The following is a 15,769-nucleotide window of genomic DNA, read 5'->3' on the forward strand; positions in this document are numbered from 1 at the left end:
TCTCGCAAGATTGAAGTGCTCATCGATTTTCGGAGATATTATTTAGTTAAATGTGTCCTTCCAATCCGTTTTTGCTAAAAAAAAAATCCTTCCTTCTATAAAAAAAAAAAAAAAATTATTGTAATTTTTTCCACAAGAAAAGATCGTTTAGGGGAACTGTAGAAAAGAGTTTCAGCTGGCCGTGATGAGGTTTTCCCTCTCCGACCATGTTGCGCTTTTTTTCGTTATCTGTGATTGGTATTAGCGTGAGAGAGCATGTAATGTCGCCTTTTTCAATCAGTAGAGCATGTGTCGCACAGATCTAGAATTCGTCATAGGAGGCGAGTGGAGTAAGCGTTGTGATAAATGCACGTAATTTAAATGTGTCATTTAAAGTTCCTCAATTTCGAGGGAGCTTTGTATTATTATGCGGGCAGTAAATGGCATAGGCAGGTTTCGTGCGAATAGAAAGCTATATGCAAGGTAGATAGTAACCATACAATAATCTTTAATTAAATAATATCGTAGCTGTGTGAATCTCAAACGAGTTAGAAATAATTCTGAACAATTAATTAAACACACGAATTTTTTTAAACAGGGACTCATATAGATAAATTTTTTTAAAATTTGCTTATAAATTACGGAAGAAGAACTATTTAAATATATAATAATTTATACATGTATCAAAATTTTAGAGGACATTGATATACTAGTAAATATTGCAGACAAAGACAAACAGAGCGATAAATTTTAAAAACGATATATCTAGAAGTTTTATTCCGCAAAAATTAATATTTTTTTTATTAAATATTATCTCATTCTTACATGTGTGTATTACAGAGAGATAAATTGTGTTAGGTGAATATATACCTCTAAATTTCCGGTATATTGCTTTTATGTTCACTGGTGGAAATGAAAGTAAAAGCGCGCGCGTTTTGCAGTTATAAATCACTAAACATTGGCCATTTGTCGGTCGTATTATACGTACGAGTAACTTTATGAAACACTGCTGACATACTGTTCTTAAGAATCTTTGGACATTATATAGTGTTATTGTACAAGAGGCTTATTATGAGATCTCAAAATACATTGCTTCAATCATTTTTATGATACTTGTAAGGGAAGTTATTATATGAATATCGAAACATCGGTCAAAGATATTTTATGAAAATTTTGTGAAAGTTAATCCAGTTGTACAGAATTGAAACAATGTAGAGATAATTTAAAATTATTATTATTAACGACTTCTGATTTAACGGCTTTGTTCCGATATTTTTTTTTTAAGAATCCGCGGACTGTATTATAATAAAATCACGAATTTTTAAAATTTATTTGATTACTTATTATCGCACTAATTGTAAAAAAAAAGTTTGTGCTTAGCAGACAACTAATCAATTTAAAAAAAAAATTTTTTTTTAAACTGACACACTACTATCTATGTCTGGCTGTTACTAGTCTGGGAAATTTAAATTTCATATAACAGCCTTGCTGATTTTTTAATTATTGTTATTAGTTCTATTATATAAAATAATTGAAAATTAAATCTTAATCTTTATTTATTATTACGAATATTTTTATTTATTATTATGAATATTAAAATTCAAGAAATTACTAATAAATCGTTCTTTTAATAACACAATAGTGACGAATCTAATGAATAAATAATATTCAAAAGAAATTAACAAGACGTTTAATTATTATATGGATGGTAAAAGGAGATTTTTGTGTCGGATGAAAATTTGTGACTGGAAAATATGAAAAATGTCTTTAAATGAGCCGGGTCATAAATTGTCTAAACATGCTGAAAATCGCAGAGAATTTTCGCGGCTAATTTGGTCGGACTCAATCTGTCGAGTTTGACGGTTTCAGCCAGTTTCATCGCCAGACACGATGACAGAGAAGTCCCCGATTCATGCGAAAATTTATGGCTGAATTGCCGACCTCTTCCTCGACTTTATGAGAAGCCGCCGTAAATCAATGTCGGTGAGAAACGCTCGTCATTTAACGGCTGACGGGTTTATCCCGGTTTGTTTCCGTGTGAAAATGGTCGCGTGTAAAATGTCATCGTGGCACTTCGCGAAATTGGCCCAATACAAAAATATTCTAGTTATTTATATGGATCTCTTTCGTCTTTGCAACATCAAGAAGTTCGGATTCAGTGCGGAAAATTCGCGAGGGATAGGGTTAAAGTATACTTGTTTAACTTTCGTCAGTTCACGATAATTAGTTTTGTTGCATCGGTTGAATCTGTGTTCCTTTTTCAGATGGACTAAATACCGTGTCCGCGAAATACTTCGAAAGTCTTTTCGTTAGCTTTAATTGAAAACTCGTCAGACTCGCAACTAAGTTTCAATCAGCTGATAATATGTATAGATCGCGTGTTTGTGTGTACCGTAATTGAAAAATATTCCTCTTATCTTTTTGTTATCTATCGAATATTTTCATAGATGCGATAAAAATTAGTATCATTATCTTGTGTTTAACATTAATGAAAGATTTATGAATGAAAATCCAAAGTAATCCGAATCGGAATAAACCAATTGTTTCATACATCTTCTTCTATTGTTAACTTATTGTTAGTTCTGGGGTAGTAAAATCATGATTAGACGCATAAAATAATTAGCTACATCACGATATAATTTCTAGTTCAGAATGACACACCAAAAGATAGCTTAATCTTAGTAAAAATTACACTAAAAAATAATAGAATATTATTAAATAAAATAACTTTGTAAATATGTAATATATATAACGTTTTTTATTCTTTGATTGAATAAAATTTGCTAATGAAATTCTGATACTGATAATTAGAATAGATTACTTTTTTATGCTTCAATTGTAATATTTTTAATATTTGCTTTATATTACTAGGCATGATATTTTTTAAACACCAAAGCACCGCGAAATGTTTGAGAATTTTCAACACTATCAGGATTTGAGCGACTAATCGTTGAACGTTTCATTCAAGCCACAATATAAACAGGGGTTTTGAGTTTGCGGTTTCGCGGTGTACCATTTAACAGACCGGTTCGAAAACGCGACCGAGAAGAAAGAGCAAAGAAAGCAAGGGAGGATACGCAACAAAAAAAAAAAAAAAAAAAAAAAAGGTCTTTCCAGGTGTGACCTTAGCGGGATGCTGAATCGGATGTAACTGCGGTCTCCCAATTGCGAGATAAAAAGCTAATCACTAGTTTCGCACGCGAAGAAGGAACCGTTTTTTGCCACGATCTCGACATTTCCGGTTGGCTGCTCCCGGAAATTGGATTCTCGCAAGTAGTGACGAGGAATTATTGTTCCCGTTGTTTCCGACGATATCTCGCTAAAAGCGAATCGTCGTTGCCTCATTGTCAGTCGCAACGTCTTGCTCTAAAAGGATTACATAATTCTTGTCGCAGTAGAAGGATTGTATCATCACGCGAGTCAGGTCGCGTCATATTGACGATATTTCGCGTGTTTTTGAAAACTTGGGCCGGGAAACGAGGTTTCGTCCAAGAAAATCTGCAGTTGCGGAGCGACCTGGCGCCTCTCGTTCCGCTCGCAATACGTCGTCGTCCTGTTTTCTTCCCGATGGCAAAACAGCTCACTTCCCGCCGTCGTCCCGCCGTCTACCCCGCTGTCTTTTTTCGCGACAAAACGTCGAATAACAACCCGTTTCTGACCGTCGAAAGTTTCTGGCGCCGACCGAATCTTGTTTTCGTCACGATACGTGAGCTGGTCAGCCAATTCGCTCACGGAATTGTGCTGTTTGCAACCCGTTAGTTGCTACAACGTCAAAAATTGTTTGCGCGTCCGCGATAATACACGGTTGTCCTTCTTTCGGAATTATAAATGGTTTTGTTTGAATTTTACGTCACGTTAATCTATCGCTACAGGTTCTTATCATCTAAATTCTTTGATCGATTTGCATATCCTTTAATAATCACATTTTTAACATCTTTTTCAATTTTTAGCATTACCTAAATAAATTTGTACATATATATGTATAATTGAACTTCAAATTAATATTTTTTAAGGTAAAATTAGCTTAAAAAATATTTGATTTTTCTTTTTTCTACTTTCTTATTTGTCAATTCGATAATTATCAGATATTTTTTCGTTCGATAAAAATTAATACTAGATTTATCAAGAAATTTATGGATGAAAGAGCGTAGATATTTCAGAATTATTGGATATTTTTCATGTCATAGTTCTTTGTTAACTTTCAGATAAACGAAATCTTACTAATTAGTACGAGCGGTGAATAATGTTTGGATTACGACATTCGTTCCTAATTACGAATCAGAGCTCAGAAAATTTCTGGAATACGTTTTTTTTACATTGTTTACCTTTATTATATGAAATAACGAATTTTACTGATTAATGCGAATTAATTAGACGATTCTTGCAGTGTTATAAAGTTTTTTGCATCATTCTTTGTTAATTTTAAACTAGATGATAATAAATTTACATAATATTTAAACGAAATTTTAATGCAGTATTATCAAATAATACTGCATTCACTAATATCAGCTATTATTTATTTGAATCAACAAAATTTTTAACGTATTGTCTCTGGCACAATTTAACAATTTTTAATTAATTTACATTTCTTTTTAAAATTAAATTTCTAACGTAAGATATTTAAAAGCTTATTTAACTTTACGAAAAACTTACTTGAAAAATTCTATTAAACATTCTGAATAACATTCGCGATTATTCTACTGTAATTATGTATTCACCAATAATACGTACATACTTACATTTTTATATAAATTTTATTTATGATACTATTATTATATTTTATTTATGGTATTAAAGAAATACGAATTTCATATTGCATATAATTATGTACGCTTGATTTTGCAGCAAGTTAATGATGAAACCGATAACCGGACTTAACGAGAGACTTTCAGAGAAAATTCTTGATGATGATGAGCAAACTGCATTCAGGTTTATGTCGTGAAACGCGCGAATGGAAATGTCATGGAAATTGCGAGCGTCTGAGTGCGCGCGTATTATGTTGTCGCGAAATGGATACATATACGTCAGTATATCAGATTGCATATCCTAGATGCATGCACGTAGATCTTCCGCCATTATCCCTCGACGCCAATAAGTGGCGTACTCGAGAGCCCCCATCTTCATCGGGCATAAATCCCCTCGTATGGGGTATCGAAATGTTGCGTATAAGGATGAACTCAAAGTTTCGTCGCGTTAAACATGTTTGGGAAATTCGATATTGAAATTCCATAGTTATTCATAACTATCTCGTAACTACGGAGTGCTTTTGTCGACAAACACTCGGGAGAGTTTACTTATTATATGCGGTATAATAATTACAGTATGTAATTAATTTATTAGGTCAGATATTAATTTCTTGTTATATCAGGAATTTTCTTGAAGCGCTTTATCCGGATCAGTTTCGATAGTTAAATTCTGTTTCATTATGTTTTGTTTATTCAAGTGATGTAAGAGTATATTTTTTCAAGATTACTTAAAAAAATTAAAAGTATTATTAGATAGTTTCTTCCTCATCGATTGTACCCGTGTTAAAATTAAGGAAAATAGTCAATAATCCATCTTATCACTCCAATTTTTCTCTATATTTCGTATATTTGTTATTACTTACGCTCCGTTTCCTAAATATTTTTTACTTTGCACCGTGGCTATTTTCATGAATCTTCATGTTGCATGACATTTTTTCATATTTCTCCATTCATTCATTCATTTTATCATTTCGGGTTATTTAATATACTTAGAATACTTAAAAAAATTTATGCGTTACAAAAAAACTAAATTTCTTACACATTTGGCACATTTAATGTATATACAAGAGATAATTTTAAAATTGGTAAGCGATAAAAACTTTTAATTTTTGGTTTATGTTTCTGTATTTAGAATTTATAATTAGAAATTGAATGTTCGTATTATCGCAAAAAACTATTCGGTATATAGTCGCTTCGTATCATAAATAATTGGATATCATCACTTTCGATCATGTTCTTTGTAAATAATATATTCCCCTCGGAGCTTGTTCTATAAACTACAACTTCGAGTGTCACGGTTAGTTATGTGCTCGAAATGTTTGAATATCCATACACACACACACTGGCATTTTTAAAACAGCGAGTAAAATATGATGTAAAGGTTACCAACAACTTTTTTTTTTTTTTGGGGTATATTCAAACCCGAAAATGTCATTCTCTATTACATCTCGCTGTTCTATCGATGTTACAGTGAATAACGCCGATGCGTTTTATGCAATGGTTGCACATAGAAAACGTTAACAACTTAAATAGTAGTAAATTTCATTCGTGTCGACAGTATATCGAGATAAAAATTCAAACTGTATTGAGAGAATATTTTATATTAAAATATAAATATATATATAATTATGAAATTTAATAGAGTTGAATTAACAGTAATATAATGATGTTGCACAGCTGTATAAAAAACAAAAAAATTTCTCGATTTAAAAAAAAAATTGACGTAATGATCAAGAGAACGATTATGATAGCGATTGTAAACATGAAAATTAAAGTTGATATAATCTACAGTTATTTAATAGTCTTGAAAGCTTTTCTTACTGCATTGCAAAATTACACACACATATGCTGACATAATCTTCCATTTAATCTTTCTTTTGAGCGTATGTACAAACTGTTCTCTAATTAGCATACTTTGTTATTCTTTATGCCCGATAAACGATCAATTGAGGCTGCGATTGAAAAGACAAATACGTATGCATTGAAAATTTTGAATTCGAGTTTAGAAAATACTTGTAAAGTAATTGCAGTTTTATTAATAGTGAATGAAATTGTGTGTGTAATCGCCTCTCCCCAAGAGAGAATAGAAACTTAAAACGCATTTTTTCGTTACTCTCTTTTCTTAATTCGATGTGGCATTTTCTTGACATGTATCTCTTTATCCCAGTCACTCTCTGCTTCAATCGCTATCATTTTCAGAATCAAAGTCTTCAACTTTCCCTTACATTTTCTGTGTGCAACGCGAGCCTCTAGGAACGACCGTACTCTAGTATCGTTTCTCGTTCAGATCATCCTCTCTGTCTGTCTTTGAGCTTGCTTGAGCCTTGCATGGCGGGTCATGGTTGTTGTTTCAGGCCGCGGCAGCAGCGGCCGCAGCGTCACCCTTGTTGAAGACACCCCTATCAACGGCACAGCAGGCTACGTACGCAGCTGCAGCGACCTACACGGCGGTGGCTGCGCGCGCATACGGCGCAGCTGCAGCTGCGGCACAGCCGGTCGCAGGATATGCCGCAGTCGCGGGGTAAGTGCACCACGTTCTCGCCCGAGAAACTCTCCCTCGTATGTGTGTACACTCTCCTCTCCGGGACCTCTCTCTATCTCTCTATCTCTCCCTCTCTCCCTCTCCTTCCCTTACGCCCGACTCGCACAGGATGTCCTAGATTTAGCAGTGTCCTAGCTTTTTGTCCATGGATTTTGTAGTTTTTAACTTAATAAATACACGCTTGTAAGCCAATTTTTGAAATTAAAAATCTTTTCAAATAAAGGATATTTAAAAAGGAGACGCTCGGTAAATCTAGGACAAATTGTATGCTTTTCGAAGAAATGGAAAGCTCCGCAAAGAAAGAGAAAAATTGTCGCTTCCTTCATCGTTCTCGCGAAAGGAAGCTTTTGCGAATATTTTTCGCGAAAACGCGTGTTTGTCTCATAAGATTCCTAAATCTTTCCTTTGAAACTCTGCTTAATTTATTTCGTATGAATTATTTATGGACGCGTTATATAGCGCTTGTTGCATCACTAATATATTTGGCACATTATGCAACATCCGTTGCATTGCTGTAATATTTCTTTGTCATTTTGATACGTATCTTTAAATTGTTATATTATCGCGAGATAAAATTGTATAGTATGCATTTCAAGAGAAATATCTATATATTGTCACAAGATGTAAGATATTGTAATAACTATCGAGTCGATAACATTATTAAAAATTATAGAATTTTGCATATTTTTTACTACTAATACACTTGCTCGTTTTTTAAAGTCAATTATCTAACATTTTGATATCAACACGAGGGGCCATCTGTGGTCAGCATGCAGGCTAATTTGCATTGATATGCATACACATAAATTGAGGGTCGTTTCGAAGTCATCGGCTCGACCCCATTACGAGAGTGAGATCGAGGTGTATATTACGTATTGAACATCGTGATGAATTACCTTTATCTCACTATTCTTGATAATGCTTACTATCGCTATAACTAATTACCATCCTTTATGCTGATTGGTTATACTTGCTCTACTTCTTTCTCTCAGCCTCTTCTATGTAACAAAATATTAATTCTATAAAAGGAGAGGTACCAATTACCGCAAAATTTAACACGCTCAGTCCATATTCCTTGCAGAACTTCCGCACGTCGTGGACGAGCTCTAAGGAGTCGCAGATACGTTCACGAAATCCAGACTCGTTCTAATAGTCCTGAAAGTCCAGAAAGTCCAGACACAACTACTCCTGAGAAATCTTAAAATATGCATTTTGTTTTACGTTCGTATCTTGCATTAAATACAAAAATGAAATAATACAACATATGTATTTTAGTATGTTATATTATATTTTCAATTCCCATTTATATTTTTTCGTACGAAAAATCGGAAGAATAAACGATGATATAAAGTCGTCCGATTTTTAACGGATCGAAAAACATTCCACGCTATTAATCGTGAACTTTCTTTATGTCCTTCTAGTTACGGGCGTGAATACGCCGATCCTTACCTTGGACATGGCATTGGACCCGTGGCAGGTTACGGGGTAAGAAACAGCTTCTTTTATTTTTCGATTTTTCACTTAACGGAAGTGCCGTTAAATCGCGCGCGCCTAACTAAGCTATATTCTATTTATCTACGGGAGAGAATAGCGCGCGCCGTTATTACGCTGTAAATAACAAGCACTGGAAAAACCTTTTTCGGTCTCGGCGCGTTTCATTCACATATGAATTATTAATGCCCTTCAAAAGCATCTTCAACTTACGGAAACTGTGTCACGGCGAAAGTTAATGATTGGTGCTTCCATTGCGCGCATATATTCTTAAATATACTATCTACTGATCATCGTCTCATGTTTATAATGCGAACGCGAGTTATATATCCGATAAACGACGATAAAACGAATTACGCCTTATGTATGCGAAAGTTTAATCATCACTGCCAATAAACTGCTCAATTTAACTATACGATAATTAATTTTTCAAGTCGTAGTTTGCGAAAATAAAGTCTTGTACAATATTAGATTGTAATATCGCGAGCTTTGAAGTTCATAAATTTAATATCACATTCACATCATGCAACTTTATGTTTGATTAAATTTTAATATTTCCATACAATAAACATCCTCAGCTGTTTGAAACAAACGGCCATATTTAATTTTTAGTATGTATTATAATTAAATTGTAATTGAATTCTAAATTTTATTCTTTACAGGCGACAGTATACAGAAGTGGTTACAATAGGTTCACGCCATATTAAATCTCTTGAGAATGGAGCGCGAGAGCCTTCCAAGTTATACACCATGTTATACTCAGCAAAACATGACCAGACACAAGTCAACACAATCATCACCGTCATTTTGTCACCATCGAGATCATCATCGAGGCGACGAGCCTGGACCCTCTACGTATAACGACTCGTCGATGTTACCTTCCACTCTTCCCCAACTATGTTACGCAAGATCGTAAGGGATGAACGAGAGGAATTATCATTGACTTTTAAAACCAAAATTATTCGATCAAAGCGAAACTACTGTCAATGATACAAAGCACCGTCTACGTTAAATCTTGAAATTATATTGTACTTTGAAAAATTTATAAGCGACGGTTAAAATGAATAGACGAGGAAAATCAATCTATAAACGCAGCGGTGGTGTCGAGGCCGGCGCATCGAAATGTCGTGTCGTGTTCGGCGAAAAGTCGCCCCTAATCAATCCCCTGCCAGCAGCCATTCGCACGTGAAAACAATGGATCTTGTTTCCATTTAATCAATTGGTGTTTGAATAAATGGTAATACAAAATTGGAATAAAATCAATATACTTATTGTATTTTTTCGAATTTCGCTACAAAATTATTTTCGATAATAGCACAAATAAACATTTTTGCTATGTGCATATGTCTTAATATTTAATACGATCTCAGTGTTTTAACCCATAAAAAAAAATACGAAAAAATTTCCAAGTTGCTAAACGGAACGTAAAGTGAATAGCCTTTTTCTATATCTGTTTATAGTTTCTGTAAAATACACTAATAATATAATGTTGTCACATATCGATATAATACATCGTTTATGCCTATTTGCTCATTTACGGAACTAATTGTGTATGTGAATATAGCCGCGCACATATGTTGTAATTATTTCTATTTAAATCAATGTTGCGATATGATTTGTATTTATAGTCTAAATTAATGCTAAAGAAAAAGCACTGAATATTTCGCACAAATATCGTAAAATGATACGATTCTTATGCACATGATTTACTTCGATGAGATTAACAATAATTTTATAAATAGTTCAATTTTTTCATGCATAAATTAAATTATTCGCGAGCGCGCAAATATTAATAATAGTTATATATATTAATAGATGACATTTAATGAAATTAAGATGAGCAAATGCACGCAATTACCGAAATGGATAATTATTGTGAAATGCGTGCACAGAATAATTTTCTACGACATAGATACGCGCATAAATGGCTGCCGCAGGAGAAAATTTTCTGTTAAATGGTAGCGAAACCATGACGACTTTAGTCGACACGAACCGGCACACGGTGATCTGGAAAAGCGAGATCCTTAGGTAGCTAGTTAAAAAGAAAAAAGAAAAAAAACGACCTCTAGGAAGAAACAAAGGCAAGGCATTCATGTGACCGGTAGGGTTTCTATGCCAAATATGTGTGTATGCGCTTTTGCGCGCGTATGTATGCGTAGATTTGTGAAATAACTCTGTTCTCAGTAAATTAGGGAATAGCGGACAGAAATGAAATAAGACAGAGAGAAGAACCGCTTAGACCTCTACAACAAAATGCCGAATTTTAATTGCACAGGGTCTAGTCAAATTAATTTCATTTAATTTCATGCAAGAGCTTCGATTTTTCTTTTCTAAAATTCGATCAACATATCGAATCCTTGAATTCTCGTCTCGCGCATTCGCTCGCTTCATTTGCAGCTACTCGAGCTAAATTAAAGACATGAAGAGCAACTCATAAGATTTAAAACTAGCTTGCATCTAAGTTTTTTTTAAATTCTCTAAAGGCCAAATATAATAATGAACGAATATCTTGGGCAAGCAATTAAAGAATTAAAATATCTATTGTAAAAAAAAAGAATCTTCAGCAAAGATCTCTTTCAATTCTTTAGTTTTAGTTCATTCAAACTAAAACTTTCAAAAGCTTAAATATTATTTAAAATATTTAATTTTATAATATTATTCGTCCAAAAGAAACTTTGCGCAATAATTTCACTGTGTCTTTCCTCATACACTAGTTCACTAGTTAACCCGAACGATAAATTATGCATTGGAGCGGCGAATGCGATTGTATTGTCTTACCAACGTCTTTTCTCTCTTTTCTTCGAGAAAAATTGGATTCCGACATGTAATCATCACATGCGACAACCAAATTGAAGCGTGTATTGTACCACTTATTTATTCCTTAGTTAAACGACTGAATGAACATGACTTTTTTTTTTTTTTTTTTTTTTAAGCAAAGCACATTGTAATCATTAAGTACAGAATCTCAATGCCTATGAACAAAAACACAGTAATATGTAGATAGAGGTAGAATTCGTAGAATATCAATTACGACTTATGACGTAATTGATTATATAAAGCTAAGATTGTATAAAGATCAAACAAATGATCGTAATGAATATGAAGAAACATTAATTATATTATTTTATTAATTTTTATGTAAGATTATATATATACATACATATATATATATTTCTTTATATATAAAATTAAAAATTATACTTTTTTAAAATTTTTTATGTATATAAATATATATTGCAATTGGATAATTACATTAATAATTAATTGAATAATATCTTTGCTGATATATTTCTTTACGATTGTTTGTATTCGTTCGTTTGATCTTTATACATCAATCCATGAAGATCCGCGATACTACTTCCTTTATAACCGGTAATAAACAAATATTATGCGAACACTCTCTTTAATGTGACATTGCATATACTCAGCATGTTATTTCGGTTTCTCGATGTCAAAGAAATGCGCGCTCGCATATTTATAAAATGAACTCGTCTTCTCTCGTCACGAAAAATGATTAGATACAGCTAAATGCCGATCCAGTTGTAGCGAAATGCGTTAAATAATTGAAAAGGCCGGTGCGAATAGATGTTTGGTATTGAATGGAATTTTCTCTTTTTTTCTTTGGAAAATACGACCTGTAATCGACATTATGCATCTTGATAAACGTTAGATATAATATTAAACTTTATATATTATTTTTTTTTACATTTAAGTTATTTACTTTTTAGAAATTATTTGCTGAAACGCACACTTTTTATATAACCTTTTTATATATCTATTTTTCGTTCTTTTAAGATTGTTAAATTATTTATAAATGAATGTCTTTACGACTGCTATGAGTTTCGTTTTCTATTCAGACCGGCGTTTTCGATTATCAGCTTTCTTTTTTCTCGTGACACTCAATATCTGCTTCCTGATCGAGTAGATATGTCGGTACGCTATACAGAAAGTAAAAGATACTCTATTTAGGAGTAACGCGAAAGGGAAAATGGTACGCACACTGAGTCGAATGAGTGATATCTCTGTTAAATTAATAGTTAAGCGAAGATTTATCGTATATAATACGTAAGAATAAGATACGTTGCGCTATAATATGTTGCGTACGAAAAGAATGGGGGACGTGAATGAGAACAAATGCGAACTAAAGAGTGAAAAATAAAGAGTAAAGAAAATGAAAAATGAAAAAAGAGGAAAACGAGGACATAAGAAATAGCCAAATATGACAAAGATGTTTTAGAAAATACGGAATATAGTTTGGCCGTCGTTACGTTTTAATCTAATCTTCAACTAGAATTAGGCTAAGCTCGAATACTCGAGGAATGCTCGAGGCATGACAATTCTTTTTTTTGTCTCGCGAGCATCGTGTACATGTACATAGATCAACTAGATTTATCGAGCACAAAGATCGTGGAGAAAAATCGTGCCGAGAAACGTGCACTCTTAGAAACTTATTAAGCAAGCAAACAAAAGAAACTACCACACTCAGACATACTCATGATTCTCGTAAATTAATAAACGTAGATTATAATTAATTACGCAGTAAATACGTAAAACTGGACACGAATCTTCTCGAATGAAAAAAAACGAAACGTGTGCTTACTTTACGTGAACAATGTAACGGCTGAATTCGGAGAAAAGAAGAATTTTGTCTATCGAGAATTATAAACTGTCATTTTCTCGCATGTAAACATTCTTCCGCGTGAAAGACAGCACAAGGAACTGTATCGGAGAAAGATCGAAGAGAATATGTTTTCGAAAAAAGAGATTTTCGCAATTGCATATTAAAGTACGATACGAGCAGGAAAGAGATTACGCGAGATTTATCTCCCTGTGTATATTGTGTACACTGTAATTACAATTTATACTTATTCGTAATCGATACCTTTATCGGTAGGCTATTATTACTAGTGGCTAGCGTAATAAGTCAAGCTCAAATTAGCGAGACGGGAGAGAACCGTGCGAGACACTTTCTTTTCGCGGGTTCGTCGCATCCTATTCTCATTACAAGTGCACAATTGATTTTCTTCGATTTTCCTCTTTTCTTTATACGTTATATCGTTATTGTTGCGACAGGCCTATCGTACAAGATGTTCATAGAATCATAGAGGTTCATAGAGGCTAAATCAGTTCGCTTCTCCCCCTTCCTTCTCATGTCTCTCTAGAGTCTTTTTATTTCTTCCTTTATTATTATTAGAATGAGAGAATATCCCGCTAATGAACTTTGAAAGTGACAGTGAAATTTCTTTTATCACTTTTCATTGGAAGAAAAAAAAATAAAATTCAAGGATTATTGAGAAAATTTTTCGTCGAAAGCACCGTTGTCTACGAACGCGACACATATCTAGATGATAATATAATTTACGAAAAAGTTTAATGGCTTCTCCGGCCGAATTTCTGCACGTTTATATATTTTCGTGTCACTTTATCCTGTCATTTTGTCCTCTCTGACTCGCCAAGCATGTGTCTCCTCTGAATTGAAGAACTCGTTTCCAAGTCGTCTCAGATGCATATTTCGAATCGTAATATCTAAAACGTTTTGTAATATATGAATCACAAAATGAGTTAGAGATCGGTTCTTCGATTCTGACGAACTTATAACTGACGGAAGCGAGATTCGGAGAGTCTGTAAATTCATCATTGATAATTAATTTACCCTTTGTCGAGATAACGAGATTCAGAGCTAGTGATAGATCTTTCGCGCAATGTAAAATAATTCAATGATACGCACCGTACGTTATACGTATAATTATTAATTAATGATAAATACCGTAAAGGAATTTTTAAATGAATCTAGATGAATACATGACTACGTACACATCTTACAAGCAACATATCCTAGGTATTTGAGCAGAGCGCTGTCGGAGGATCTTTTCTGACGATCGTCATGCGATCGTCCGGCACGAGAAAGAGCATATATAATCCCGCGACTGATGTCCCAAAGCGAAACTGTCTCGAACCGGTCCGCATCATCGGCAGCGCCGTACTGTTCTTTTCGAATTATTGCAAATGGAAAAAAAAAGAAAAATAAATGAGAGATGTTCCATGACATTAGGACGTTATTATTAATGATATTTCTAGCGATGCGTGTGCGTGTGTAAAGTTCAATGTATCTGTACGTGTGATGTGAAATTATATGTATGCCTGCGTTGATGTATGATAAATGAGCGAGAAACTTGTACCCTTATCCACGGATTGGTGAAATAAAGAGCACGAATTAATTATCGTTAGTAAGGTAGCACAAAGATAATGTAACAAATGAGGAAAAAATGCCCGGTGATAATCAACTCACTGAGAAAATTAAAACAGCTAATTGCCATCTGTTTTTTCGCTTTTCTCGCAATTGTAAAAAAGAAATCGTAAAGAGAAGGAAACGCCATTTGGGGATGCCTCTGCATCTCTTTGCAAACTTTCCCCTCCCCTTCATATGCAAGCGATTTTATGCTACCGAGAGTTCGTTACACAATAGTGAACTCGTAGGAAATGAATGAAAAACAGTAAGAGTGAAAAGAAAGAGGTATAAGAGAGAAAGAGAGAGAGAGAGAGAGAGAGAGAGAGAGAGAGAGAGAATAAGAATATCTGATCAACTTGATGAACTTTATTTGCGAAATATTGATAGGAATATAAGGTGTGACTCGTGACACCTTTATCATTGTCTGATTTGATGATATTTTGTAAGTCTGGACCAGTTGTTAGGTTCTATTAATCCCATAGCGACTTCTTATGGCGTATTTTCTCTGTATATTGTCAATGTTTATTATTAAATATTTTTCAAATAAATCATCGCGTTCTTTCGTGCGTTGCTTTCATACCTATATACCTACGCACCTGACGAAGAAGAAAGAGAGAGAAAGAAAATTAATATTATATTGAGAATCTAATTAAAAGCTATCGCTTAACGGTGCAGGGAGTAATTTATCGTGTACACGTGCCTCGAATACGCGCAAAATGTAATTTTATGTCTTAAACATTCATGATGTCGAGTGTATCTAACATAACGCGAGATGAGATAGAA

At 33.7% G+C, this 15,769-nt stretch overlaps 2 protein-coding genes across 13 annotated transcripts in view; one reads left to right on the plus strand and one right to left on the minus strand.

Annotated features, from left to right (window-relative positions):
* LOC140666248 (RNA binding protein fox-1 homolog 2) overlaps positions 1-15,534 on the plus strand; it is a 256,874-nt gene extending 241,340 nt beyond the window's left edge. For all 12 annotated transcript variants that reach the window (XM_072893213.1, XM_072893214.1, XM_072893222.1 and 9 more), the window contains 3 exons: positions 7,079-7,245; positions 8,688-8,751; positions 9,420-15,534. In XM_072893213.1, the coding sequence (XP_072749314.1) occupies positions 7,079-7,245; positions 8,688-8,751; positions 9,420-9,464 (276 nt within the window). In that variant the 3' untranslated portion in view covers positions 9,465-15,534. The remainder of the gene's footprint in view (positions 1-7,078; positions 7,246-8,687; positions 8,752-9,419) is intronic.
* The window catches only part of LOC140666249 (uncharacterized), a 308,424-nt gene that overhangs the window by 257,896 nt on the left and 34,759 nt on the right, over positions 1-15,769 (minus strand). The window lies entirely within an intron of this gene.

Source organism: Anoplolepis gracilipes, chromosome 5 (genome assembly GCF_047496725.1).
Source record: "Anoplolepis gracilipes chromosome 5, ASM4749672v1, whole genome shotgun sequence".
Lineage (NCBI taxonomy): Eukaryota > Metazoa > Arthropoda > Insecta > Hymenoptera > Formicidae > Anoplolepis > Anoplolepis gracilipes.